This window comes from Falco naumanni, chromosome 9 (genome assembly GCF_017639655.2).
Source record: "Falco naumanni isolate bFalNau1 chromosome 9, bFalNau1.pat, whole genome shotgun sequence".
Taxonomy (NCBI): Eukaryota; Metazoa; Chordata; class Aves; order Falconiformes; family Falconidae; genus Falco; species Falco naumanni.
Genome location: NC_054062.1, coordinates 9,713,421 through 9,738,567, shown reverse-complemented (window position 1 = coordinate 9,738,567; position 25,147 = coordinate 9,713,421). Strand labels below are relative to the sequence as shown.

Below are 25,147 nucleotides of genomic sequence, written 5' to 3'. Positions count from 1 at the left end.
GAGAAATTCCCTCATGTCAGTGTCAGCAGCAGAGACAGGCACCAGATTATATTAACTCCCAGGGCTTTCAAGGTATTTTTTCCCCGTGACAGCTCCTGAGGAACATGCTCAGTAATAGCTCAGCATCCCCGGCACAGCGGCTGGACAGGCGGGAGAGATGAGTCTCCCTGTTCCTGCAGGCTCCCAGCCACCAGCGCTTTTAACCCTCTGTTTGCAAAGAGCTCTGCAGAGCAGCAGCCCTGCACGGAGTGGGAGCAGGAGGGAGGCCATCCATCCATCCATCCATCCATCCCTCCATCCATCCATCCATCCATCCATCCATCCATCCCTCCGGGAGGTGATGGCTACAGCCAAGTGAAAGCGGTGACGACGGTTATCTCCCCGCCTGGTGTCAGGTAGGCTGAGATTTTCCACATGCCTGGGAGCCAGGCGGCGGGATGAGGTCCGGCAGATAGGGACAGGGTGCTGACTTCCCCGATAGCTTGAGAATGCTGTGGCTCAGCGGGGGATCAGAGGGGAGCCGGTGGGTGTCGGTGATGTGGCAGCATCTGTGCGTGCTCCTGGGCTGCTGCAGCCCAAAATGGTGCCTGAGCTCAACGGGGTTGTGGTTTATGGGGTGGGTGGGGGTCTGACGGGAGAATGAGCTCTTTCTCCAGCTGGGATCATCATCGCAGACTAAGAGTAGGTTCCTGGAGGGTGTGATTCAGAAATAAATTGATGTATATTATTTTCCTTTGAGGAACGGAAATATGAGCATAGCCCAGGAGCAGGGGCTCCCCGAGACCTCTGGCACTTGCTTGGCCCAGCACTGCTCTCGCCTCTGGCCGGCCTGTCGGCCAGCTGGGCACAGGCTGGATGCATGGGTCGCCCAGAGGATTTTGAGGACTGTGGAAAAAAAGTGCAAAGAGTGCAAATTTATTTTTATTATCTTAGAATGCCAAGAACCACCTTATGTTTAGCACTTAAGCTCTCCAGTACATTTTGGACGAGACTTTTGAAGATACCTGGATGCCTGATTCCCAGGGTTACCTGTACGAATACTGACCTCTGTGACTGGACATTTGTGTAGGTAAATGTCCGTGGCATCACGAGATGTGCCTGTTCTGCTCCTCAGTGCGATGTTCATCTTCACTTCTCTGCCATGGAGGGTTTCCAGCCTATTTCCATAGGAACAATCCAGTTTCTTGAGCGTATGGGTGGTGTGGAGCCACGACAGCCCATTGCCCAGGGAAGGCAACGGGGCGATGGCAGCACAGGTGGATATGGAAGTTCAGGGACTGCAGCAAGATCGTTCAGGTCTGTAAACTGGAGCGGCGAGCACGGACGGGACGTTCTCAAGGGCTCGGTGGTGAGCAGCGAGTGGGGGATTCTCAGAGGGGTTTGCCCCAGCTGCGGTGGGGTGTGGGTAGGCAGGTGACAGCAGCCGTGCATGGACAGAGTGATGGAGCACAATGTGCTGTGGCAGGAGGGATGGCAGGTCCTCCCTGTCCTCTGCAGGAGGGCTCCCCAGAGCCTGGCCTGAGCCTTCCTCCGCCCCTTCCTGCGATGCCTGTGCTGGTACCTGTGCTGCTGCGGGGACGCAGGCACCGCCTGTCACCTGCTTTCAGCGTGGGATGCACGTTGCTGGATGACACGGCAGGAACGTGCGGTATTGAGGCCACGCTCAGCGCCGGGGGCAGGAGGATGGGAATTCATTAGTGGCGCCGTGTCTTTTTTAATCAGGAGACAGGTGATGCTCCTCCTTGGTCCTGGAACAGGGTGAGTGATGGAAGGTGCTACAGGGATGCACCCTGTGCGGGGAGGGAGGATGGGGCTGGTGGTGTTTGAAAGGTTTCCATACCAGGGAGAGGAAGGTGGTATTTGGGGTGCCCTAGCAAGGGGTGGGATGTGCAGAACGGACAAATCAAGAAGATACCCTGGGAGACCCCCACTGGGGGAACCCCCCGCGCAACACCCAGCCATGGAGCTTGCAACGCTGGGTGGCACAGCCCACCTAGGAGCAGCACCAGCTGCCGGGGGGTGGGGTGGGGGAGGGGGGGGGGGGGGCAGTGATCTCCTCCAGCTCTGACTGTCCTCTTGAAATATGACTTGCCAGGCAAAAAACTACATTTCCCAGTTTCCCTTGCAGCCCAGGGGAATAAGCAATTGGAAGATTTAAATAGACCAGGCCAGAAGCAACCAACCTTTGGCACAACGCTTTTCCCTCCTCTTCTTCCAATCTATTGGCTGTTTAACCTTTTTCCCTGGCACTGGAGTGGCTGCCAAGCCTGGCATTAATTTTCCTTCCAAGCTTGCTAGGCCCACGAAGTAAACAGCCATGTGCATTCCTTACTCTATATTTAACAGCTGCAGTCTGTGCTGGGGGCAACTGCAACAGAGGGGAACCTTCGTAGCTTCCCAAATTCACAGCTCGTGAGGGTGGGAGTGGGGGAAGCTTTCTGCAGGGAGAAGAGGAATTTCTCTCCTTCCCAGTATTTGCAAAGCAGGTTGCATTAAAGGGAGACTGCAATGCCAGCATCCCAGCCGCGGTCCAGGGCGAGAGACAGGAACAATGTCCTCAACAGGGCTGAGTTCCTCTCCCTAAATCAGCCCTTGAAGGGGAACCAGGAGAGCAGGAGCTCCGGCAGAAAGCAGAGCGGCCAGGCCGGGGCAGCTGGTGCCCAGAACAGCAACCCCAAGGAGCGCAGGCAGTCGCAGCAGCTGCCCGAAGAGGACTGCATGCAGCTCAACCCCTCCTTCAAGGGAATCGCCTTCAACTCCCTGCTGGCCATCGATATCTGCATGTCCAAGAGGCTGGGAGTGTGTGCCAACAGAGCCTCCTCCTGGGGTGGTGCCCGCTCCATGATCAACCTCCTGGGGATAACGGGGCACGGCATCCCCTGGATTGCGGGTACGCTCATCTGCCTGGTGAAGAGCAGCACGCTGGCCGGCCAAGAGGTCCTCATGAACCTGCTGCTAGGTGAGTGTCAAACCTCCCTTCCCACCGGGAAAGCCCAGCCCTGGTCACAAGGGACAGCGGCACTGGGACTCCTCCTCTGGCTGCTCCCAGCCACGGATGTGGTCAGGAAACGGGGAGTGACCTTTGGGTGAATGCTGCACTTACTGGCTGTCTCAGTCCTGGGTACCACGGGCGATGGATGCAGCAAAAAGTTACCTGAGAGGGATGGAGTAATCCTGGTAGCTGGTGACAGCCATGGAGTAGGGGCAGGTCCTCGGTCCTGCATGGGGCAGGGTTGTCCAGTCAAACCAAGAAAAGGTCTGTGATGTGCAGGTGGATACCAGCAGCGGTGTCTATTGTTTAATCTGCCTTGGTGGTTTGATAAGTGGGGAAAACATGAAGTTTTTAATCTTTGGTATCTTGATCAATTCCTGAGGATATCTTTGAGGAAAAAAAGATTTCCATCCCCTCACCACCTTCTTGAACAGCCCCTGGCTCCACGTCTCAGCCACCGCGTGATGGAGTCCTGTCTCCTTCCCTGCTGCAGTTAGATCTTGCATCCTCCTTCCCTTGAGGACCTTTCTTGCTGCTGTCCCCATTTCCATGTACTAATTTGACCCAGAGGCTGCACAGGTGGGCTGGGATCTCTCTGGCTTTCTTGCTAGTCCTTTCTCGTGCAGTGGTCAGTGTCCTTGTTTCTGGAGGTTGGAATGTGTCAAAGGAGTTGCCTTCCCAGTTGAGCAGAGCCCATCCCACCCGTGTGGACCCATGTCCCACCAGCGACCAGGCTGAGCTCTAGGCATGGCTTGCCTCAGATCCTGACCTCAACCCACCCTGGCCATGTCTACACGAGGACCTTGCTCTCTTCTTCTGCCTTTGGCATGGGGCCCAGTTATCGTATTTTTTCCTTGTGACTAATTACAGTCTCATCTGGCTGTGAGCCACCCTGGTGTTTCACCCACCCCAAAACCACAGCCGTCAGAGCTCCCGCTTTTGGTTGGTAAGAGAAACTAAAAACACTGGATTTAGGCCTTTGCTTCTCAGGGAGCCTTTTGGGGGGACATAGGGACATTTTATTTCAGAGGCACCTCAGGAAAGGCCGCAAGGACTGACTGCAACATGATATTGCTCTGCAACATGGCCCTGGTTTGTTTTTTTAACAAGTTCATCCTTCAGAGGTGGCGAAGATTGCGCTGAACTGGCTTGACAAGCACAGTGGTTGTTGCCTTTTCTCCCCTCTGCCTTTGAAAGAGGCTGTCCTCGTGCTGTGACATCTAATGAAGGGAGGCCATCACAGGGAAGAAGCCAGAATAGCATCAGCGTGATGCAGAGCTTGCCAACGTCAGCAGTTCTTCCAGGGGCTCCTCGGTGCGCTGGGTCAACTTCTCACCGAGAAAAGAAGCTCCACTTAAAAGGGCACGAGGATGAAATAGTGGGTGACTAATATCAACCGGCACAGTTTCCAGGTGTCTCTTGACCCGAGAGCCTTTGATGGTTTTAGAGCCTGAAACCTCTTTGACTCCAAAATATTTGAGACCCTTATACAGAGCTAATGCCACCTTTGGCTAAAACCCGGAAAGGTTTTCTCGCCCTTCTGTTGCCGTGTGAGGAGGCCAAATATAAAGCCACCTCTGGGTCGTGCTAAAACTTTGAGTATCGGGCGGTCGCCAGGAGAGCTCAGCCCTGCACCACTACCTGCATCTCCAGGTCTCCCGAGCAAAAATGTGGTGCCTGGGGACAACTCGGGTGCCTTCTGAAGTCTGGCTTCCTTGCCTAGATACACTACTGCCATCCCTCTTCTTTGCTCAGCAAGAAAGAAAATAGTTAAATTGTTTGAAGGACTAGTTGACAGTGTTGGCTTGACAGATCATCGGTCTGGCAGCCTCCAAAGAGCTCCGCTTTGCCCTCCGAGGAGCCAGCACTGACTGGTGGGACAGGCCACGGTGCCCTGAGACTCTTGTCAGAGCTCCCTCAGCAGGACTGGTGTCACCCCACAGAGCAGATCTCCGCTGTGCGTGTGGCCTTGGTTTGATATTTAAGATTGCAGGCAGAAACTCTGAATATCCGAGTAGCTGCTGCTGTGATACCTGCGTTGCTGGTGGAGGAAGGAACCTGGCTGGGGACCATGGGGCTGGTGGACCTGGACGGGTCCCATGAGAAGTGGGCTGCTGTGGGGGTAGGAAGGGCACGGCGTGACTGCTGCATCAGCATCCTTGGCCCTTCTCGCTGCTGTTTTTCTGTGGTTCAAATCCATCAGAATGTGGTGTGAAGCCCTCCTGGGTAGGGACATGTCAAAGGGAAGGGAACCTCCTGGTGCTTCCCCAGGTCTGCTGGGAAGAGGGAAGCAGGGTAGCTGGGGTTATCTATGGTACCCCTTCCTCACCTCCCTGGCTTTCCTCCCTTCCCCCTGCTTGCTAAGTTTGATACATCAAGCAGAATTTCTGATGCAGTCTCTGGGCAGGGAGCCAGCCCATCATAGAGCACTTGTTTAGGATTTGCAATCAGGCTTTCAAGGCGAGGAGACAGGAGACTGCTGAAATGGGACCGGGAACCTGGCAGGAGCACCACTGCGGATGGAGGGGGGGCACTTGCGCCTGAGGAGCTCTTGGCAGGAGCTTTGCCAACACATGGGGGAGCATTTCAGGTGAGGGGCTCTGACCCAGGGATGCTCCGTCCATCCCAACTGCAGATGTTGATTAGCAACCCCAAGCAATGTTCTCCCTCCATGTTTGTCATCTGTGATGGAATTTATTGATTCTCCGTCTCATCGTAATCTTTTCCAGCAAATGCCAAACAGCCAGAGAAGCATGCTTACAGCCGGTTACTGAAAAGATGGAAGAAATCAGCTATCTGTGCCCACTGTAAAAAGCCCTCTGCCAGAATGTGTTTTCAGGAAGACTATCTCAGCATTGCCAGCCCTGGCTGTTGAAGAGTCAGGAAGAAAGTCTGCACCCCCCGCCCCCCGCCCCACCACCCCACCCCACCCCCCCCCGCCAAATTGAGAAAATCATAACTCAGGAAACCCCCTGGGTTTTAGAGTTCATTTTATTTGTCTGCCAGTGCTGGAACTTTTAGGACAGTTCCAGATTCTCTCTGCAATCACAAGGACTTTATGAAAACTGAGGTGCTTCAAAAATCATTTGAACGTGGCAGTTGGGCATTCAAGGGGAAAACATATAAAACTTCCACTAAAATTCCCAGATCTCCTTCAGCACCAGACAGAAACCCCATTAAACCCTGGGGGAAGCAGTACCTCGGTTTCTGGTTCTGATCCATCTGGTGAGGATGTGGATCCAAATTTAGTGATTCATTGACTGCAAAGCCAGCAAAGAACATTTGGATCATTGATCTAACCCACGGCAAAATACAGGCTGTAGCACATCCCTTAATTTATTCCTGTTCAATTTGTTAAGGGAAAAAACCCAAACACTCAATCTGATGTACAATTACAAGTGAGGGTGAACTTGTCAGAACCATTTCTGTATTACTGCAGTGGTAGGTATTCTCACAAGCGCCTTGCTCTTAGTTTGACTCTTCCCTTCATTGCGACTGCATACCCTTGTCTCTTCAGCTGAATTTCTCTTTTAGCCAACATCTCTTCTGCCTTTCAATATTTTGGATAGTGCTCAAGTCATTTTTCACCTCCTATTTATTAAGCTAATCAGATTGATCTTGTTAGACTGATGGTCTTTCCAGGTCCAGGCACTTTCTTACTGCGATGGGGATGGAATACGGTCAGCTTTTGATGGCAATGGGATACGGTCAGCTTTTGATGGGGACGGGATACGGTCAGCTTTTGATGGCAATGGGATACGGTCAGCTACTCAAAGCGGTCGCTCCAGTGAAGTCCACCTATTGTGTTGAGAGCCAAATTGCCACCTCGTTTAGTTATCTGCAGTCCGGCTGCACGCCTTCACTGTCAGAAGGTAGCTGCTTGCTTAACCCTTGCACATAAAATAGGTATTTGTGCTGGGTTTGAAACACCAGCCGTTAACAGGCTCTGCTTTGGCCATGGCGTTCTGAAGTAGGTATTCAGCCCAGGAGGAGGGAAAGCCCTGGTCGTCTCTGGCTGCTGCCTCAGTGACAGTGGTCCCAGTCCCCGGCCGTCCCCCGGCTGGCTCTGCATCCTACTTCTGAGGGGCAGGTTGGCTCGTTGGTGCTGTCACTAAGCATTTATTGCCATCAAGCAGAGCAGTGCCGCGGGGTGCGGACGTATGGTTGTGAGCGGCGTGGCAGGCTGAGGGTGGGTGGCTTGCCGCAGCAAGAGGAGAGGAGGGGAACCTGGGGACGCTTTGCTCCTGAAGGTCAGCAAGAGGCAGTTGTTGCTCTCTCCAGCCTTCTCCCTGAACGCTGACCTGGCTTTAGGCTGGCTGGGAGTTAAGCCGTGATGTTCTGAGGCACAGTCCCCTGCAGACCTGTGACTTTATCCTAAGCCATACATATATTTATTTAAAAATACATATAAATATTTATATATACATAGATATGGCCAGGACTCTGCAGTCCCACCCCAGCAGCTTCCAAAGCAAGACCAAACTGGCAGGGAGGTGGTGTGTTAGGAAGGAAAGGGAGCGAGAAATGCCTTCACCAGGCCCCTCAAGACCCCACTGACCCTGCCTTAACAATGCCGAGGTGCTTCATGTGTTGTCGTGCCTTTCTTTGGAGCCTGTGTGGTGAAAATCCAGATTGTACAGCCCGCTGCTGGTAAAGGTCACTGAGTAGATTAAATGCCCAGGCAGCACAGCCAAGCTCATCCTGTCAAGCCTCGGGGCTCGGCAGCCCAGACCGGGCAGAGAGGCCAGGGAGTTGCACGGCAGATGGATCAGTCCGTATGCAGCGGAGCTTGCTAAGCTGAGAGCCCCAGAGATGGTTTTGGGCCAGATGTGTCTTATTTTTTCCCCTTTCATTTTCCCACTGTGAGGCTGAGGATTTTCTGAGCTAGACAGGGCAGACGACATTTCGGCAGGGTAGGGGAGAGCAGTTCGGGAGCCGGCGCCCTGCATGAACCATCCCCTCCTTGTAAAACCTGGCTCTCGGGGGAGGGTCGGCCCCTGTCCTGCTCCCCTCCCAGCCCTGCCAGCGTCCGCTGAGGTCTCAGCAAGTTTGCAGCATGTCTGCCCAGCGAGGTGGGAATGTTTAAATGCCAAGTAACTGGCATGAGTGACCCACGGTGGGTGCCAGGCAGAGGGAACAACACAGATGCCCACTCCCTGCATCCTGCACCTAGACAAAGGTCCAGCATAGCGCTAAATATTCCCCTCTTCACCACATCAGGCTGTTAATCTGTCTCTGGTTGTCCTTCCCAGACACAGCAGTTAAAGATCCTGGTCCTTTGGTGGGTGCCATCCTCACGCTTCAACCCTTCGCAGCTGATGAGCTCAGGCATCTCTGAACAGCAAGTGATGCCCAGCTCTCCTGGCTTCCCTGCCCCCCTTCCCTTCCTCGCCTGCTTCCTCTGTAGCAAACGCATACTGTTCACTGCAGGGCAGGCTTGCAAGCCTGCAGTGTCCCTTCAGATAAAGGACAGTCAGTGACAGGCTGGGACCCAGCTGAGTGTGGCTGGCACAGGCAGGAGGGTATTTCCAGGGACCTGTGTAGGGTCTCTATCAGAGCCGTGGTCTGATCAGCCTCTTGGTACTGGGCAGCATCGAGGAACCCAGGTCCTGGCCGGCTGCTCGGTGCTGAGGATGCTGTGAGCCCTGCAGCCATCAGCATGCAGCCCTTGGGGAAACTGCAGTCAGCTGAAATCCAGCCCTCGCACAGGGAGCGAGCAGGCAAAATGTTCCAGAGTCTGAATGCAGAGAGAAAGAGAAAAGAAGTATGAGGGTTGTTGAATGGGAAGAGGGGGAATAAACATGGGAAATGAGTCATCCTGCTGTCTGTCACTCTGGGAACAGCTTCCCATTGCCCCTGCCTGGAGCTCGGAGGGGACAGTAGCTGTTTTGCTCAGGCAGAGCCAGCCCAGCTGGAGAAGCTGAGGCAGGCTCTGGCCCGAAGGGAGATGCCAAGCAATGGGTGAGTGTGTTTGCTTCTAACAAGCCTTGGCAGGAGCAGGGCTTGGGAAGGGGAAGGTGGAGGAGCTCTGGGCAGCAAAGTGAGTCACTGGGAGGAGTGGCGGGCAGGGAGAGCCTATTGGGTATCCTGCTTTGGGCCAGGCATGGTGGAGGATGGGGCTGGGAGAGGGGAATCAGATGAACCATCTCTTTTTCCTCCCCTGAAGAAGATATCTTCATGTTTTCACCTGGAACACAGCTCTGGTCTTGCTCTCCGTTTCCGTCTGTACAGGGATGCTGGCAGGCATACCTTATCCAGGTCTAATGCATGGTGAGGGGTGATGGCTGGAGGCCCTCTGAGCACCACAGCATCAGTCACAATTATTATTTATTTTTTCCAGTTTGCCTTACTGAAGGCAGCGGGGTGTAAATACAGGCCTAAGCAGCACAGAGCCTGAGCAAGGAGCCCAGCGTCTGTGGGTGGGAAATGCTGTTGGTCATCAGCCCAGGGCAGTTTTCTTCCTCCAGCTCATCCTGCACGGTGCCGCTGTGCCTGTGAGTGTGGACGTGCTGATGTTACCTGCGCTGCTGCCATCGTGCACAGGGGCTTTGGGAGCTATCGAAGCCCTTCAGGGAGTGGCAGCTGAACCATCCTGGGTGCTGCTCAGCTCATTTTCCCTGCCAGCACGAGCCCTTTTCTCTGTGCTCACCCTCACCTACGTCTCAGCCCCAGCCAGGCAGCCCCACGCAGTAACTGATGCTGATACACAAATTGCCCACCTCCCGGGGCACCTTATTTCCAAGGGGAGAACTCCAGGCAGCCTGCGTTTGAACTCAGGGCTGTTTCTAATCATCTAGGATATAGCGGGTCTATTTTTAGTTGTTGTTTTGGGTTTTTTTTAATTAATTGCACAATGCTGCTTTCCACCGTTTTTTCACCTCCCTGTGGCCACTTACCCCACGCTGCTGCTTGTTCAGCCAAAAAATAACCTTCCCTCAAAACACCACAGTGTCTGATTCATTGGTTCTTCAATGTGTCATGCCATCTGTGCCTTTTGTCAGCTGTTACACCTAATAGTACCACATTTGGGGAAGGAAATGGAGTAGAGGAGTTCATTTCCAGAGGAGTGGACCTCTTCCAGCTGCCACCAACTCCACCAGCGAGAAGGTGAAGGAGCTTTTGAAACCTGCATCTTTCATTAATGTCAACTAGTCAATGCTGCAAACGACTCATTTTCCAGGTCGCGGAGCCTAATGCCTGCGGGAGATTTGGGAAGTTCAGAAGCAGTAGGGGGTGGCATGTAAGTAAAGAGAAAAATGGGAATAAATTATGAAATCTAATTATGGAGCAGAAGAAACTTTCCTGGGAAACCTTGTCCAGGGCTCACTGCTGAGTGTGTTTGGCTAATCTGGGAAATACAGGACCTCCAAAGCCAGCCTTGGCCCTACCTGTGGCCCCAGCAGCTGCAATGGGGAGCACATGCAATCTCAGCAGAGCTGGCGTGGTGTCCAGCGTGGCAGGACGCGGGTCCGAGCAGGCTGCAGGCCCTGAAGCCCAGGCAATGCGTTATTGCCAGCTTGGCTCTGCTTTAAAATGGTGCTGGGGCTGGGCAGAGTGGTTTTCCCGATGCACATCTGCTCCCACGATTGGGTGCCTCTGAGCTCAGGGGATGGGCTTGCTCTTCATTCCTGGGCATTTACCTTCCTCTTTTCCTCTCCTCGCTTGCTCAACCACCGTTCTGGGAAGCTGAGTCCAGCTTGTGGCTCTGTTTCTGTTTCTGATCTTACAGGCTGGGCTCTGGAGATCAGCCTTGTCTCATCCAAGCAGCCCCATGTGCATGAAGTCATGTGAGTCGCTGTTGCAGCAGCAGCCAAGGCCAAGGGCTTTTCTGGCTTTCTCCATTTTTCCTCCTCAGCGCTGCCCCCAGATTGTTTTCCAGCTGCAGTTTTGATAACATGTTTATATGAACACCTCAGCTGGAATCTGCCTCCGTCCCTGGAGACCCTGCCTGGCTCTGAACTGGGGCAGGTGATGCCCCCAAATGCTGCTTTACCCCATCCTCAACCTCTTCGATATCCCCCTCCATAAGGGATGGCAACAGAGATGACACCGTGCGCGCTGGGGCAGGAAGCACCTCACGGTGACAGGGGACATCTACGTGTCTCAACTTCTCTTAAATACGGGCTTTGGGGTTTGGCTTGGTTCTGCCATGATGATGCTGCAGGTTTGTCCCCCTTGCGCCCTACCTGCGCTCGGCTCGACGCTCCACTCGCCTCTCCGCTTTTAATGGGCTCCTAACATTTGGTGGTAGGAGCAAGGCAGGTAATTGTTTTCCTTTTCTTATTAATAGATATAAAACGTCTGCCCAGGGGGCTCACTTTCAGCTCATTTACTGTGCGTCTGATGCCAGATGTTGGCTATTTACAATACCAAGGTGATCTCTGATGCTAAAATTGTCGCAGGCAGACAAGACTTGCTCTTTGGTTTTGTGCTTTAAGGAATATTTAGATGTTAATAGAGCTTTTTGTGATGGGATGGTTTTGCAGTGGAAATCTGGAGGATTGTTTCCCTTAACGCCGGGTCAAAGGGGAACTTCTGGATCTTTTTCAGAAAAATGTGAAAGGAGCGATGGACCAGAGCTAATCTTTTCTTTGCTCTTTTGAATCCAATGCTACCTGGATTTTACATCCAGCACTGCCTCTGTTTTAAATCCAGTGCTACCTGGATCTGGGGGAAGGGCATGATGAAAAAACGCTTAAAAGTAAAATTTCTTGCTCATCTCGTCCCTCGGTCAGGTGGCACTCTGCCACCTCTGCTACGCCAATGACAGCCCTGTCTGTCTGTCTCCAGAGAGCAGCGCTGCGTAAGTGCAGGCTGGTAAATCAGCTGCAGGCTCCCTTCTGATCTCCTCCAGCCTTCGGGTTTGCACGTCTCTGTTAGGGACAGGGGAAGGGCACACCGAAGGTGACAATGGCAGTTTGCAGGTGGCTGGGGCTGTGCTGGCAAGTGCAAGGCTAAGGGGCTACCGATACAGCCGCTTTGGTAGCCAGCAGGCACCTTTCCCGGTGCAGACACCCACCTGCAGCTGGACCCACCAAGGATACCTATAAGAAAGTTAACCCCTTCGCTGCTGCGTGATGCTAGCATGGATGTACCCGCCTGAGGGGGGAGGATTTGGTTTGCATTAAGGGGAAAAAGCAAGCGAGCCAAAGTCGCAGCGGCTATGTAGGTCAAGGAGTTGCAAGGGAATAGGGCCTGAGCTGGGGGTGCTGAGTGCCGGCACTGTCTCTGTTCCTGAAGGATGGGCCGTTGGCAGCGCTGTCAGCAGCAGTGCTGCGTGCTGATTCACTCTGGCAGCGCCTGGCCGCCAGCAGCAGCAGCAGGAGCAGGCAGGGGTGCAGCAGCTCCCTGAGGCTTCGCGGGGGCTCTGCTGAGACCCAGAGCTGGGCGAGGGCGGTGGGACCCCCCTGTGCCTTGGGGGCCAGGGCAGGGCAGGCTGCTGGGGCTGTTTCATAAATAAGTTGCTTCATGGAAGGAACAGAAAGTGCAAGGGGAAGTGACAGAAAAAGCACCAGACAGAGGGATCTTTGGTTTTTTCTTTTAACGGCAAATTAACCCCCAGTTTTAATGCTGTCATGCCTTCAGATCTTGAAATGTAGGCAAACGAGGCTTTCTGCTTTCTGTGCATCACTTGACAAAAATCAAACCTAACAGTACTGAAGGCCCATTTTATTCATCCTCTGAATGAAAGGATTATTAAAACAGCTCTTTGGCTTGTTCTCCATGCCCTGAACATCTCCATGCATACATGCCTGCATCCCTCAAGTTGCCCTGACATCACCTTTGACCGTAAAAAAATCTTGTAAGTGCAAAATACTGACGGACGATGATGAATACCACGCACCGCTAAAGCACATGACGTTTGTGCTACTGACGGATGGGTGGATTTGGTGGGCAATTGTCTGTAATGGGTATATTGGAGACCATGGAGGAGACACTGGGGATCCTTTGGGGTGCCCAGGCTGGTTCCTGAGCCCTGGCTGGGCTCGTCAGCAATGCCATCAGCTGCTGAAGTCAGCAGCAGCAGCTTGGGCCAGAGTCTTCTCTTGGCAGCACTGGTGCATCGTCTCTCTGACGTAACTGCGCAAGCCTGGGCTCCCAAGATCACATCCCAGAGCTTCAGCTCTCGCCCAGTTCTTGTCCAGGGTGGGATGGGACTGATGGGCAACGCAGCTGATGAGCTCTGAAAATCAGCTCCTGAAGCACTGGGGGGGGGAGGTCACCTTGGTGGGGTGAGGAGCCGAGCTGGGGTGATTTAGGAAGCCTGGCATGAGCAGAGCCATATGGCCACCCAGCTGCAGCGAGGTGGCCCCGTAATGGCCAGCCAGCCCCAGCACTTCGTTGCCCTTGGTGGTTGCAAGCCCAGCTGCCGGCACTCGGCCTCAACAGGAACCCGCGGCGAGTGGCTGCTCCAGGGCTCTGCAGCCTGTTTGAAATTCCTCTCTCCCTTTCTCCTTGCCAGCGAGCCCCTAAAAAAAAAAAAAAGTATCAGCAAATCTCAAAATGCAGAGAACTGCTGTGCTGAGTGCTAGGGTCCCCCGCCGTGGGCTGCAGACCTCCCCTGCTCCCTGACCCCCCTCCCCCATCTGCAGGTCACGTCAGGCGGCCTCTGTGCAGGGTCCCTGGCTGTCCTTGTCCTCCTGAGCCCACTGCTACTGCTCCAGGGCCGGTGGTGTGACCAGCCTCCTGGCATCCCCTGCCACCTGCAGCCTCGCCACCTCGTTTCAGATGCCACCTATGAACCTTTCCTTCGTGTCAGCCTCCTGCCTCTTGGTGTGTTTAACTTGGCATCCTGCTGCTGCCGGCACCGCCGTTCCCAGCAGCAAGGAGCTGGTGCCCAGACCTTTTCCTCTGCTCCATCTCCCCTCCACAGCTCCGAGAGCCCAGGGGTGGCTCAGGCAGGACCTGGTGGGCAGGAGGTCCAGGGAGGTCCTGCTGTCCCTCTTCCCCATGCAAGATGTCCTGCAGACAAGGAAGAAAACTAGCCCTCCCATAAGGAGAGAGTTTGTTCAGGATAACTACCAGCTCCTTCCCGAAGCGATGCCGGGGGCTGGCTGCGCAGGGGTGGCACACTGCGGGAGGGCGAGCAGAGCCGCCGTGACAGTGACAGTGACAGCTCGTGCTTCCCAGCTCCTGCCAGGTGCCAAGCAGGCAGGAGGAGTTGCCTGCCTTGGATGTGCCATCTCATTTCCCAGCCCCGCCGCTGCCGCACTCCATCCATCCTCCTGAAACCTTGTCAGCTCTCAAGGAATGGTCTTCATCAGGGCCTGGGAACCAGGCAACTGGCCCCTCGTGTTCCTGCCGAGGGAGCAGGCTGTGCTCCTGATGGTATATATTTCCTTGTCATTGCTGCGAGGAGCTGAAATCGGCACTCTAATTTGGAGGACTGGGGAAAAGCAAATGGAGGGATTAAAGAAAAACAAAATCAATGCTAGGAAATTGAAATGACAGTACCTGTCGGCTAGGGCAAAGGGGGGTGGGATGAAGAGGAGGAGGATGGAGATAAGTGCTGCTGGGTTTCACTCCCAAATTGAGACCTGCAGCTGCAGTGATGATCCCTCTGCTGCCACAAGCCTGAGCTTGCGGGGGCTGGGGGGCGTGTTACCCCCCAGTCACGTTTGTATAGGGAAGGGGGTGCATGGGGTGACTCGCAGGGAGAAAGCCACAGGAAGCAAGAGGCCAGTAGAAACAAGAAATGGCCTGCAGGTGTTCAGCACCTCGACAAAGAGGGACAGGTGGGGGGCATTTAGGAGAATGTCACCCACCCTCCGCTTCAACGCACCGAGGAGCTGTTTCTAATGCAGAAGCCCTTTTTCTTGCACGGCTTTCCCCTCGGCTCGCTGCCTCTTAGTGCTCTTCCCTTAGTGAAATCTGCTGGTGCGGCGCAGCCCCCCGGGCTGGCCCTGGGCAGGAGGGAGGTGGTGGGCTTGGGGGAGGACAAGGGATGACACCAGCAAGTGCTGTGGGGCACCTTTCCTCCCACTGACTGCTCCCTGCAGCCTGGGCACCCCAGCACAGAGCTGCCCCGAGCAGGGATATGTCCTTTCTGCACAGGGTTCCTAAAGCATGGAGGTAGAGACAGAAACAGAGACATCCAGGTTCGGTGGTTTGAGGGCCAGAAGAGTTTTAATTTTAGCTTTACCAGTTCCTATCTAACTCCTCAGGCAGATTGCTTGCCTCTGTGGTTTGGGTTTCTCCTCTGTGGGATGGTGATAATGGCACTTGCCTTCTCCATGGGTGAACTGGGAGGGTTAACTAACATTTGGGTGGTGACCTGAGGGTGGGGAGGAGCTGTGCACAGCTGAACCATGGACACCTGGCTGGAACTGAACCTAAACCTTTATTTAAAGACAGTGACAATCCTTGAATGTTCTGTCCTGAAAGCTGCCTTTGACTCTGCTTTGGTCTCTGACCTTTTCCTCCTCATCTCTTGTTTTGTAGCCCTGCTCCTGGACATCATGATTGTGGCTGGTTTGCAGAAGCTGGCCAAGCGGAAGGGCCCATATGATGTCAACCCTGGCTTGTTGGACTACCTGACCATGGACACTTACGCCTTTCCAGCTGGGCACGCCAGCCGAGCAGCCATGCTCTCCAAGTTCTTCCTCAACCACCTGGTCTTGGCCATTCCTCTCCGGATTCTGCTGGTCCTCTGGGCCCTCTGCGTGGGCTTCTCCCGAGTCATGATCGGACGGCACCACATCACAGATGTCCTCTCTGGCTTTGTTTTTGGCTACTTACAGTTCAGGCTGGTGGAGTTGATATGGATGTCTTCCAACACGTGTCAGATGTTGATATCAATCTGGTGAACATGGGGGACTTGACACCTTTCCACTGGAAACTAGCGGATACTTTAAGAGTCTCCCTCCCAGTATTTTCTACATGTTGTCTGTTGGAAGCAGTTGTAACTTCCACGAGTAGTGGCGTTTTTTAATGTTGCTTCCCCACCTGGGGGAAAAAAAAAATACGTTTATTACAATGGATTGGGTTTTAGCAGTCAAGGGCCGTACCTGTGTTTTGGCCCTATTCTCAAGCTATGTTTGGACAGCAACTTAATTAAGCTTTACGGGTCAGAGAAATGAGCTACATGTCTGCCTAGTTTAGGGGGTTCACATTGGCACCTTGAGATGTCTTCAGGATGGGCAGCGCCTGAAAGCTTCCTGAGAACATCTTCATTAACTTTTTTGAGGCTAAATGATTTTGGCCACAGTGCTTTTTCTTTTTGTAAGCCCAGCAGTTGTGTCTTGTACAGAGTCAGGACACTGCCGGCACTTCACAGATAATAAATAATCGTAAAAATCCTGCCCTGTTTGGTTCTTATCATGAGGGGAGGAACAAAAACCCGTTCAGTGTAGCTTTGAGATATGTGTTCAACTTGGAGCAGGTCCTGCAGCCTTGCTGACCAAGGAGAAGCAAAAGATCACTTAAATGGTTTGCTTTGGATGGGGTGGACCTAGATGGGTGCTCAGGATGTTGAAGGTGGCACGCTGAGGCCAGCCTTTCATCTGCTGCTCAAACACCTGCTCTGTGAGGGTGTGGGGGATGTTCTGGGCTGGTAAAGGACAAATACAAGTTGTCCATTTTCATCCCAATAGGGAGTAATTGAACAGGCATTGTGCTGGATCATGGTGATTTTGCAAAGCAGGTCTAGATACACAGCAAAGAGTCTTTTTTTCTCTTCATGGCCATGATTTTATAATTATGCCAAACGATGCTGTGGATGGGAATTTCCAAGGTAAGTCTTGTACAGCATTGACTGTTTTCTGGTACACGCAGCTGTGCCAGTGAGCTAGAGGGCAGGGAGGCAGCACTGCCAGTACTCCTGCCTCTGCTTGCTTAGCTGTAACCTCGTTACAGAGGTAAACTCTGAACATTTCTATGTCTTAGCCCATATGAAACGAGGAGAGCACTCCTGACCTTCCTTGATTGTAAGGCTGAGGTAACTGATGCCCGTGAACCGGTCTGAGATTACTGAATATATTTTGATGCCCAGACATGGTGCTGTTCCTTCCCATTATTGACAAGGAGCCATCTTGAGACCTGGCTGATCTTTACTCAGGTGATGGCCATGCTCAGCGTGGTGTCTCTGAGACAGATCACCCCTCACAACTAAGAAAATCCCATGTTTTGCACAGGACTTTCCAGTTCCCTGTGGTTTCTCTGTCCTTAGAAGAGAGGTTGATGTTTGGCAGGTGATGGACACTACCTGCACCTTCCCTGGCTGGATGTGTCCTGCAGAATGAAGGGATCCTGACATCCTTCTCCTCCTGTCTGTCCCAAGTGAGCAAAATGTACCTGGTGTGCAAGGCCAGGGAGCAGCTGGGTCTTGTCCTCTCATCTATCGCTGCGTGTTGGGGAGCCTCTTCCTACAGGGGCTGCTGGTGAGGAGAAAACATGCAGGTAATGACTGTTGCAACCTGCTAACATTTGTTGTTCTTTGATAACTTAATATGAAAAGAAGCTAAACAGAAAATCTATCCCTGGCATGCATCTCCAGCTGGGATGTCAGCGCAGAGCCTTGGGAGCCACTGCCGGCTCCGAGGCTGGAGCAGAAGCACGGTAAGGAGGGCTACCGTGTCCTTTTAAAGACGAGCCTCCCATGGAGCTCCCCAGGGGTGAGCTGTGCCAGGGTCCCTCGGGAAGGGCTGTCACGGAGTGTGTTCAGGAAAGGGCAGAGCTCTGGGTCTTGCTGGCTATCCCCGGAGGGCGGCAGGTTGGTGCAGTAGCAGGCAGAGCGACGGGGGGTGGTGGGTGCTGCCCCACTCCCCTGCTGCTGCTTGTTTCAACGGGAGCGCTGCTGTGGGTGGGAGCAGAGGTGTGCTACCGCGCATCAAGGCTTTTCTTTGCCAGCCTCCTCCTCCTGCAAAGACGTATGTGAAGAAGCGAGCTACGGTGCTTTTTCTTTCTTCCAGGCATTATTACACTTGGCAGAGTTGATCCTCACCCCTAGGAAGGATGGAGGCCTGTTCCGGCAGCTCTGATGGCGTGTGTACGCCCCTCTGCGTGGCTGGAGGTGGTGGGTACCTGAAGAGGCAGGGAGCAGGGGGAGATTTCCCTGACTGCTTTGTGGGAAGCTCTCGCTTTGTAACTCTGGGTTTCACTGAACCTTTGCAAAGAGGCTGGATGCACCTACAGCCACGTCACTGGGTCCAGGCTTCCTTGCACTTGCGTTGTCTTCTCCTGGTACGTCCAGGATGGCTTTGGAGGAGTTACTCCTGGTCCTTGCTGGTGCAGTCAGGAGAGTGTGGCCTGGAGAAGCTGCTCTGGTGCGCAACATCAGCTGAGCCCATCTCATCCCCGCACATAGTTGCAAAGCAAGGCAGGAGAGCCGGGGGAGGTGAGTTGGGGTGACTCCCCAGGGTAATTTGGGGTTCGCAGGACAGGGCTTGCTCCCACACAGAGTTTCTCTGGGGAGTCTTTCTCCTTGGCACCCACGCAGCCTGCCCCCTCCGCTCCCCAGGACTTCAGTGCCCAGAGCGGGGGAGCCCTGGCGCTCACGTGCTCGCTGCAGGGAAGGTTTTGGGGGAGCCCCCAAAAGGTGAGTGCAGATCTGGGCACAGAGGCACCAGGAAAGACCCGACAGGGCCTTGCCTTGGCCATGCCCAGCCCTCACGGCAAGGCGATCCTTGTCCCTCTCTCTCGGCTGCCTGCCATGCCGAGGGTACTGCTCAGAAACAACCAGCATCACTGCGGTGAAAACCAGCTTCTGTCTCTATAGCAACAGCGGGGGATGACAGTACCGTGGGGCTGCCTGGCCTGTGTCCCATGTCCCCACCCGTCCCTGTCACCCAACAAACAGGACAGGCTGTGGCTGGGTTACCTATTACCTCTTGGGGGAAGGCAGGAGACCCCCAGCTCACCCCCCCTGGGGACACAGCCATGTGGGCAGCGGCACATGGGGAGCAGTGACAGGAAAACCAGGCTTTTCCACTGAGAAGGGACAATCTGCGAGGACGGTCCTCAGCTTTCGGTCCAAGCAACACTACCCTGGGCTGTGCCAGGGAGCCGGGAGGCAGCGTGGTGCGGGATTCAGCACCCTGTGCTGCACTCACAGGCACCCAGGGCCAGATCCTGAGTGGTTTTGCTCAGGGGCGAGGAGGGCACAGCAACACAAAGGGCAGGACGGTCTCCCTGGGCTTTGGGCTTTCGACCTGTGCGGGTGCCATCTGCCTTCCGGCCCTCAGTTGCTGCTGGCGAGGAGGAGCGTGAATGCAGCACGCCTCTGCCAAAAGCCCTGCAGCCTGAGGAGGGTGTTCTCCTTGCTCAGAGGGTGCTGGAGGGCTGGGACTGGGGCTCAGCACCGGCAGCACTGCCGGACCATGGGCTCTCGTGCAATGTGCTGGAGGCATTGCCCAGCTGTGTTCTCCACTAGCCTGATTTAGCAGTGGCTGTAAGAAACGTCAGTGGGCCTTGCACGCGTGTGTTACTTGTAAACCAGTGGCTGAGGCCAATAATTTTTGTGCCTCATTCTCCACTCTTCTGGTGCTCAAGCTGATGCTCACACAGAAGTTTAGCCCCGGCTGTCCTGGGTGAGCTTGAGCAGGACACCAGGGCTGCTCTGTGCGGATGCTCGCCACGGCCATGATGTGGCTGTGGGGCGGCAAAAGGACAAATGGTTTCAGCTCCTTCAGGATTTCCCAGGGATATGAGTATCTTCCCTGAACCTTCAGATCCCCAGATTCAGCCATGCAGGGCTCAGTGTGAGGCTTGGGGAGGAGTGGTCTTTCCCAAGCCAGGACCTCTCCGTCCCAGAAGAAATGAACAAGCCCTCACCATGGCATCTTCTGCCTTTCAGTTTATCTAAGACATTAATTAAGAAAATGCCCCAGAGGAAGCAAGGGCAGGACATGGGTTCGGGGGCTCTGCCATCAGCACCATATGGGTCCATGCAGCCAGGAGAGTCCCAGGCTGCAGTGGCGGTGATTTCATTTGTGACTCTGCTGCATACACTGAAAGATTCCCCCTCCCCTTGCCCTAATGCCGATTATGCTCAGCAGCAAAAAGAGATTTTAATTTATTAAAAAAAAAAAAAAAGGGTGCCAGGGCAAGTAGCAAATCTGGATTATATCTTTGGGCATATGGGAGAATCACGGCTGGGGTGTTCGGTTCCCCCCTCCCCAACCTAAGCTGGTGTTTTACTCCAACAAGCTGGTTTGTACATTTGTGGCTGGGGCTGTGCTGAAATGGAGATGGGACATTCCCACACCAGGGCTGTGCTGCCCTCCCTGCCATGGGGCTGCTGAGGGGGTCCTCTCTGCTACCCCCCAGGAAGGGGTGGCTCAGTCCGTGTGTGTCCCCCAGGATGCAGCAGCCAGCAGGGAGGGCAGCGTGGGTGCTGGCTGGCACCCAGCGAGTAGGATGGCGGATTTGAGGGCTCGGCAGGAATTAGGAAGGCTGTTGTGTAACAGGTCTCCCTGCCGTAGCACAGGTGTGGCTCTGGTTCACCCCGTGCTGGGTTTTCTTGCCCAAACACACTCCTTTTATTCCCTGGGAGTGTTTCTGAGGTGAGTGAAGGGACCCATGGTCTTAACCAGCTCCCAGCACAGTCCCGACACCGCTCCCTGCAGCACCAAGCCATGCAGGACGGCCCTGGCAGCCACAAACTCCCTTCTGGGGTTTGAAGATTTCTCCCCAGTTAGGGAGAATCATCTGTGTGATTTTCAGTTAAGTTTTTGTATTAAAGTGATAACTAACCATGTCATTTCCAGGCTAAAAGTTTAATATATTGGGCAAAGCCTAAAGAAATGGGATGGTTCCTCCCTTTCATGTGCTTGCACCGGGGAGGGTGCTGTTGGAGCGGGGGATGCTGCAGGTGCAAGATGTGTGAACACAGCTGATGCCTTTTACGTGTGTTTGGTCATCTGAAATAGAGATGTGGCTGATTCCTGCCTTGGTATGGTGGGCTGCAGCCAGAGGCATGGACACGGTGGCTGCAGGGTGGGAGCAGGGAGATGTGTTCTCCCATACCGACCCCAAAGTTCCTGGCTGATGTGCCCATGTGTGAGTACACCACTGGATTTAGGGTGGTGCTGTGGGCTCTGTGCCCCAGGCAGGCAGGGATGGGGTTGATTCGTTCCCTGCCTTGCTGGGACTCAGAGGCAGCAAAGATCTCTGTGTTCGTTCCCCAGGACACAAGAGTCAAAGCGGATTAAAGGTCCCTTGGCTGATCACATTTATTTCATTATTTGAGTAAAATCCCTTGTAAATACCGCCTTCCCCCCCCTTTTCTTTTTATAAAAATAGTAGGCAAGGAAGAATTGGAGATTTAGGAAAAGTTAATCTCAGGAGTCACTTGAAAACCATTAACCTCTCACAGCCTGAGCGAGGCCGAGCAGCGCCTGAGCCCCACTGCAGCGGGGAGATGCTGGATGGCCTGGGGGGCCAGTGGTTTCCTCAGCCCCCCCAAAGCAGGGTTTCCCCCAGAAAATCCCTGGTTCTTAGCAGGAAAGGCCTCTCCAGCTGGGCGGTATTACAGCTGCTTTGTTCACAGCTTGGCCATGATGAACTGCTAATTGTGGTGTTGGAACAAATTGGCTCAAATGCCCAGGCGAGGCCACAGCGCTCGGCGAGTAGGTCAGGTCTCGGCAACTGGGAAGCCCTGTGGCAAATGTTGCTGGCCAAGGTATCACAGGCTCCGGGCCATCGGAAATGCCAATGCTCTTGCCTTTATAGTGGGGTTCCTCTGAGCATCTCTGGAGGATGGGGATGGGTACCTGGGCATTGCACAGGGATCCCTCCCAGTTTTTCTGACAAATTTCAAACTGGTCAAGCTGGCATCCTTCCAATACACCCTCGCCCATGGGACCCTCTCTGACTTTCTCACTTCTCCCAGGACCAGCAACCTTGTGCAAGACCATCAGTGCTGGAAAGTCAGACCTGCAGAGATTAATTAAAATAATAGCAATGGGAAGAGAAGCTGAGAGCTACAGTGATGGATGTTTGTGGAACACTTGCCCAGAGACCAAAGTGCTTTGAGCGTTCAGTGATGTTTGTTTCCAGCCAAGGACCTGTGCAATAGTTAAACACACTTGATGCTCTGGTGATTAAGGAATCTGCCTCTGACATCTGGGTGCAAGTCCACTGCCAGGAGCTGTGATGTACCCAGTGCTGGTACCCTCTGCCCATTGGGATTTGCACCTTGGAGCTGCCAGCGCCGGTTTGTCAAGGTTTGCTTCCACTGACAGCAAGGGGGTTTTATTTGCTTTAAATCCTAAACCTAAAGTAGTGTATTAACAGCATGGTAATGCATAGCTTTTGTGTCCAGTGCAAGCCAGGGGTTACATAAAACACAGATTAATGGGAATCAGCAAAACAGAGGAGCACATGGAGGGATGCAGCGATGATGTCTTGGGGAGGGGGAGGCAGGAGGGAGCTGGCAGGTCCAGAGGGCGGCTGAGCGGATTCAGAGTGCTTCCTGGCAGGATTTGCTCCAGTTATTGTTCCGCAGTCCCGATTCAGGACATTTCCTGAGCCAGTGTTGCCGTGATCTGTGGTCTTTTGTTCCTGGGTGATCACAAGAAGTCAGAAGGGGGGTCTGCAAATTTGACTGGAAATGGCTGGGGGTTTTGTTTGTTTGCTTGTTTGTTTGTTTTTAGATGACATACATCATCTCTGCACCTGCAAACAAGGAAACAAACCACAGGCCGGAAGATAAAGTAACAAGCAGTCATCCAAAGGAAAGGCATGCTTTCACCAGGTTGTAAATGAACATCCCCTGGCCCCTATGTGGCTTGTTTCTCCTCTCCCATCCCAAAAAGCAAGGTGATACTTGGGTTATGAAAGGCTGGCGACTGTCAGAAACCCCTTCCCACTTTTGTTCCTCAGTGATCGGTGGGAGATCAGTGCTGGTTTTCAGGGACCCCATGTCGAACCCAGAGCAGCAGTGCCCTAGTTCTGGGTAGATAAGTTCCCTCTTGCAGGCTCCTCAGCCCAGAAACACTCAAAATGTGCTGAAGGGGCAGCGGGGACACTAAACAAACCCCTCCTTTGCAGCTCCTCAGGGCAGAGCAGAAAAGACGAGCAAGAGAGGGAAAGCAACAGGTTTCTGGGCACCTGCCTCTGCTTGTGACCTTCCCTGGGAGAGCATGACTGCCTCGACAGCTCTCCCCTCCACCTTACGGGAAGATGCCTCCCACCCTGGGAGGAAGGCACAGCTGGACTCCAACCATCAATCATGTCCCGCAGGGAAGGGCTTGTATGGGATGTGGGATTCCTGGTGGGGTTGCTTTTTTTCAAAGCCTCCTGCAATAACAGCAACCGTTGCTCAGCTTCCTTTCCAGATAACCTTTTTCCTGCTGCCCAACATGCTTATCTGCTGCAGACAGACTGGCAGGATGAACCGGAAAGCTGATACCTTATCTCTCCCTCTCAAGGAGCTCATTTAAGTGCTGGAATGTGTTGCGATGGTAAATGATTGTTAAAATCCAAGTAAGATACATGGACCTAAGGACAGGTCCTGCTGGGAGGCAGCATCTAGTCAAAAGAGAGACTTGTGGGACTACAGCCTTTCCGGGGTTTTCCGGTTTTTATCTGCCTAAAGATGCATCGCTTAAAACAAAATATTTGTTTAAAACCAAAAGGTATAGACTGGGTTTCTGGCTAATCTGTAGGTTAATGCTGCAGGCTGCTCGCAGCTCCGCGAGGTTCACTGTGTCCCTTCGATATGGCTTTATCTGCGTCTCAGTTTACACATTGGAGGGACTATACTGCTGTGGGTCAGTCTTGCAAGGGGTGCAGCGAGGGTTAACAGTCAGCATGTGATATCGCATCGCACATATTCCTTGTTCACCCTTTAATCTGTACTGGTGTGGGAAGCAGTAAGATGCTAACACATCCATAAAGGTAAATAGGATTTGAGAGCTATCGGGCTAATTGAAATGAACGGGGCTCGGCTGCTCCGGCAGCCTTACACAACGAAGAGAGACCTCTCTGGGGACGCAGAAGTCGAGCAGAGAGCTTCAGCACTGCACTTATTTCAGCCACTGCAAGTGGCAGCTACAGCAACAGCAATTGCAAATGCCGGGGTTTGAAAGCTGTCATGACAGAGGGGCCAGGGGAAACCACCGTGGCTGGGGTGATGTCCATAACAGCTGCTGAGGAGGGGCAAGACAGGCTTATTTTGGTTCTGTCCTGGGTGGAAAAATAGATGGCGGTGCTGGGTGCCAGCCTGGAGCATGCTGCCAGCAAAAGCAGGGGTGCTCTCCCTCCCGATCGGCAACTGTCTCAGTGCACCCAGGGCACAGGGTGGGCAAAAGGGGAGCGGGGCCAAGCAAAACCACAGAGAAGCAACCCCATGCCAGTGGGTGTGTCTGGATCCCAGTGCACAGACCAGTGAGCAATGGGAGCTCACATTGCATGTGAGGGGTCCCTGCACCTCCCCTGCCCTGCCAGCACTGCCAAGGGCCTGGCTCAGTCTTGGGGATGGCTCTTGCTGCTCCAGCTGCTCTTGCACAGTAGTTGCTAGAGAAACTGCGTGTTGGCAATGCATGCTGCTACCACGGGCTGCTGCATCTGAAAGTTAATCTGTTTCACATCACCGACTACTTTTCCATAGCAATGCATAAGGAATTGCCATCCCAGAGCAGACCTCAGCATGTCTGTGTGACGATGTCCAGTGCTTCAATGGAAACACAGGTGACCCTGCGGCAGCCAGAATGGGACAATGTGCTTTCTGGGAGGTCTGCTCCAGTCCCGTGCTAGCTAGGAGCTGACCCATCCCCTGAGGCCTATCATCCCCTGTAAAACTCTTGAAATTAGACATTGCGATGTGCGTGTCTGCAGGATCCTTCCAATTCTCTTTGCATCTTACAAGGACCTTGGCGATGTGATTTGATTATGCTGATGGGGAACGGGGCTGGTATAGCCACTATGCCCTGACACAGCTGTTCAGTGCTGTGTGTCTCTGCCCCAGCCCTCCTTGCTTACTTCCTTTAGGGCAGGTCTCGTGTTTTGGGGATGTTGCAGCTCCAGTCCTTGCCCTACATCCCTGCTGGGTGCAGTGACCATCAGCATGGGGCTGGGGTGCCCTGCAGAGAGAGCGAGGCCCAAAGGCGCCCAGCTCTGGCTGCAGCCCCCACCCAGCTTAGCAGTTGTCCCTGTCTGTAAAAAGTAGGAACAGGGGGGAATCCATCTGAGCCTCTCGGCGTCTGTGTCTTGTGA

The 25,147-nt window shown here is 53.8% G+C and overlaps 1 protein-coding gene and 2 long non-coding RNA genes across 3 annotated transcripts; all 3 read left to right on the top strand.

Annotated features, from left to right (window-relative positions):
• The first annotated feature begins 2,051 nt into the window (after positions 1-2,051).
• On the top strand, positions 2,052-16,291 carry PLPP7 (phospholipid phosphatase 7 (inactive)). Its single transcript, XM_040607391.1, has 2 exons — positions 2,052-2,959; positions 15,434-16,291. The coding sequence occupies exons 1-2, from the start codon at positions 2,509-2,511 to the stop codon at positions 15,796-15,798; spliced, it is 816 nt and encodes a 271-aa protein (XP_040463325.1). The 5' UTR covers positions 2,052-2,508; the 3' UTR covers positions 15,799-16,291.
• Positions 16,292-16,382: 91 nt separating this feature from the next.
• LOC121094149 lies at positions 16,383-16,983 on the top strand. The gene is made up of 2 exons (XR_005829764.1): positions 16,383-16,724; positions 16,877-16,983. It is a non-coding gene; the product is annotated as an uncharacterized LOC121094149 (long non-coding RNA).
• A 6,748-nt stretch (positions 16,984-23,731) lies between these two features.
• LOC121094293 lies at positions 23,732-24,768 on the top strand. The gene is made up of 2 exons (XR_005829800.1): positions 23,732-23,830; positions 24,543-24,768. It is a non-coding gene; the product is annotated as an uncharacterized LOC121094293 (long non-coding RNA).
• The last annotated feature ends 379 nt before the right edge of the window (positions 24,769-25,147 follow it).

What these genes read in the sequence shown, in the direction of transcription:
- PLPP7 (XM_040607391.1), top strand. Translation starts at nt 2,509, where the DNA reads ATGCCAGCATCCCAGCCGCGGTCCAGGGCGAGAGACAGGAACAATGTC. An exon ending in CCTCATGAACCTGCTGCTAG is followed by an intron (nt 2,960 to 15,433) that starts GTGAGTGTCAAA and finishes CTTGTTTTGTAG; the next exon opens with CCCTGCTCCTGGACATCATG.